The sequence below is a fragment of the Poecilia reticulata genome, linkage group LG2 (genome assembly GCF_000633615.1).
Source record: "Poecilia reticulata strain Guanapo linkage group LG2, Guppy_female_1.0+MT, whole genome shotgun sequence".
NCBI classification, from domain to species: Eukaryota; Metazoa; Chordata; class Actinopteri; order Cyprinodontiformes; family Poeciliidae; genus Poecilia; species Poecilia reticulata.
Window position 1 is genome coordinate 18,681,498 of NC_024332.1, and position 2,358 is coordinate 18,683,855.

At 38.3% G+C, this 2,358-nt stretch overlaps 1 protein-coding gene across 1 annotated transcript in view; it reads right to left on the reverse strand.

Annotated features, from left to right (window-relative positions):
* Nucleotides 1-1,644, reverse strand: part of jam2b (junctional adhesion molecule 2b) — a gene marked incomplete at its 5' end in the record, with an annotated part of 8,079 nt that extends 6,435 nt beyond the window's left edge. The window contains 3 exons of the mRNA XM_008435585.2: nt 50-231; nt 1,237-1,386; nt 1,506-1,644. Of these exons, the coding sequence (XP_008433807.2) occupies nt 50-231; nt 1,237-1,386; nt 1,506-1,644 (471 nt within the window). The remainder of the gene's footprint in view (nt 1-49; nt 232-1,236; nt 1,387-1,505) is intronic.
* Between the last annotated feature and the right edge of the window lie 714 nt (nt 1,645-2,358).

Consider the following 2,358-nt stretch of genomic DNA (forward strand, 5'->3'; position numbering starts at 1 on the left):
CAGCAACTGTGACTCTGCACAAATGGACACTGTGTTTGGATGCGCTCACCAATGTTCCCTTGTTTGTGTCGATGCTGTACGGAGCGCCTCCCGTGGCCGTCAGAGCCTTGTTGTCTTTGTACCAGCGGTAGGTGGCCGGAGGCACGCTGAGCTTGTCCTTACAGAGCAGATCCAGGCCGGTGCCGGCAAACACCGAGCTCGGCACCTCGCATGACGGGACGTGAGGAGGCACTGAGGAAGRAAGGGAAACAGTCCACRCCACTTGGAAACATGCTTGTTCGGGTTTTGCGCTTTTTGAGCAACAAAAATRTTTTTAARACAGAAAATGGATAAGGCCRCACACTGTGCATGGCCCTTTGGGTATTAGAGTTTAATCCCAATGCCAAGTATGTGAGTTAGCAGGAAAACCTTCATAATGCAGGATGTTTTTGTTGTTGTTTGAATGTACAAACTACCTCTGATTTATAYGGCACATGGTTTTTTATGGCAAAGAATCAGTCACAAGGACAGTGTGTATCCTGATAAAGAGGAACTAAATCAATAATTTTCCTGGTCTTCTTTTCTCCAGGTATCCATGTGTCAAGATARTCGTGTGTCTGGATCACAGTATCTCTCTTTCTAATCTTGGCAAAATGCCCAGATGCTTTTAATTATTTACACCRACCCAGAAGGAAAARAATTAAACATCATGTTAGTTTGGCAGAAAACATAAATCTAATGTAAAAGGAAAATACATGCTTTATAATAATGTACTTATGGAAGTTTCAGCACTTTTTGCAGATGATGGTATGTAAAGCGTTGTATCTTATTTTTAATTGTTTTTCATTTTAAAATGTTGTGATGTTTAATTGWTATCTTCCAAAGATATACTTCGGTACATCGGAGGATTGTTTTTAAAATATTTCAATAAATCTGTGCACAATTTTAGAATACATCTAAAATATTTATGAAATTTCATTCTTAATTTTTGACTCCGAAATATGTGCAAAGTACTATTTATTGGTCAGGAAAGTTTTACAATCTTTATTTTACAAAAATTGGAATGACACATTTTGATGATTTTACCACGTTATCAAAAAGCAGCAAAAAAATAGTCTAATACTGTAATACTTCTATGTTACAAACCTATGAAGGTTCCCATGTCATGAGGTTTTTAAYAAACAATCTGCAGCGTTATGGTGGCAAACAGCGAGTTGTAACTAAAAACGTGTTTGTCAGTGTTAAGTGTTAACATACCGAGCACATTGAGGGTCACAGTGGCCTCTCCGAGGTTAACGTGGTCTTCGCTGGCGGTTACCTCACAGCGATATTCCCCCGAGTCTTTCTGGGTGACTGAGTGTATTGTCAGCGTCGCCCCCTCTATCTTGGCCCGTCCTGCGTAGGACTCTGAGACGGAAAGCAGAGAAATTTAGTCTTGGGGTGGAAAACAGGAGGCAAATCTGGGAGAACGTGCATAAAAGYTGRCTTGATAGATTAATATGAGCCTTTAAGGTGTRTAGACTCACTTGCAAATTTCTTGTCGAAATAAACAAAAGTCACTCCTTTTCCTTTTTTTTTCCACTCAATTCGAGGGTTCTGGTCTTTTTCTGTCTTGAACTCACAGGATAACACGGCGTCTTGAAGGGCAGAAATAAATAAGTCAAGAATTTACTTTGCACCAAATGAGTAATAGATCTGTTGGGTTTTTAGCATGAAGTAAAAAATATCCATATTGGACAGTTTTTGAGGTTTGAGGCCGATTTAAGGTTATGCCACTAATTCAGTTGGAATCATTAAGAGGTGGACATGTTGCTGTGCTTCGGCTCACTCTGTCTCCTTCAGGATTTTTCAGCCAGAGAACAAAATTTATGGTTGCATTACTTATGGGACGCTGTCCAGGTCAAAGCAGAACAGGCCTACCTACTACCACCACCGTGGTTAATTGTGGTTTGATGTTTTTTTCTCTGAAATGTCCTGATTAGGACATCCTCAGTGTGACGTTGAAACACAGATGGAACAGGAAATTAAATATCAGATTAGACCAGCTGGAGCAAAGATCAAGTTCGTTCATTTYAAATGATGTGAAAACCTGTTTGAGAAAATGGAAAAGGAGATACTGACACACTGCCATTTTCAATACATTAGAGTATTACTGAAAAATKTATGTATTAAGTGATACAAATCACATAGATTATCACACAGAGACTGATGTTTACAAGTCTTTATTTTAAATAATTATAACTATTTCCAACTTACAGCTCATGAAAACAGGACATTTCYAGTTAGAACATAATATCAGATCAATAAAAAATTAATCTTAACTCAGAAATTTAGACTTAATGAGAAGCATGTTTAATACCTGCATAAAAGGTTTTATTT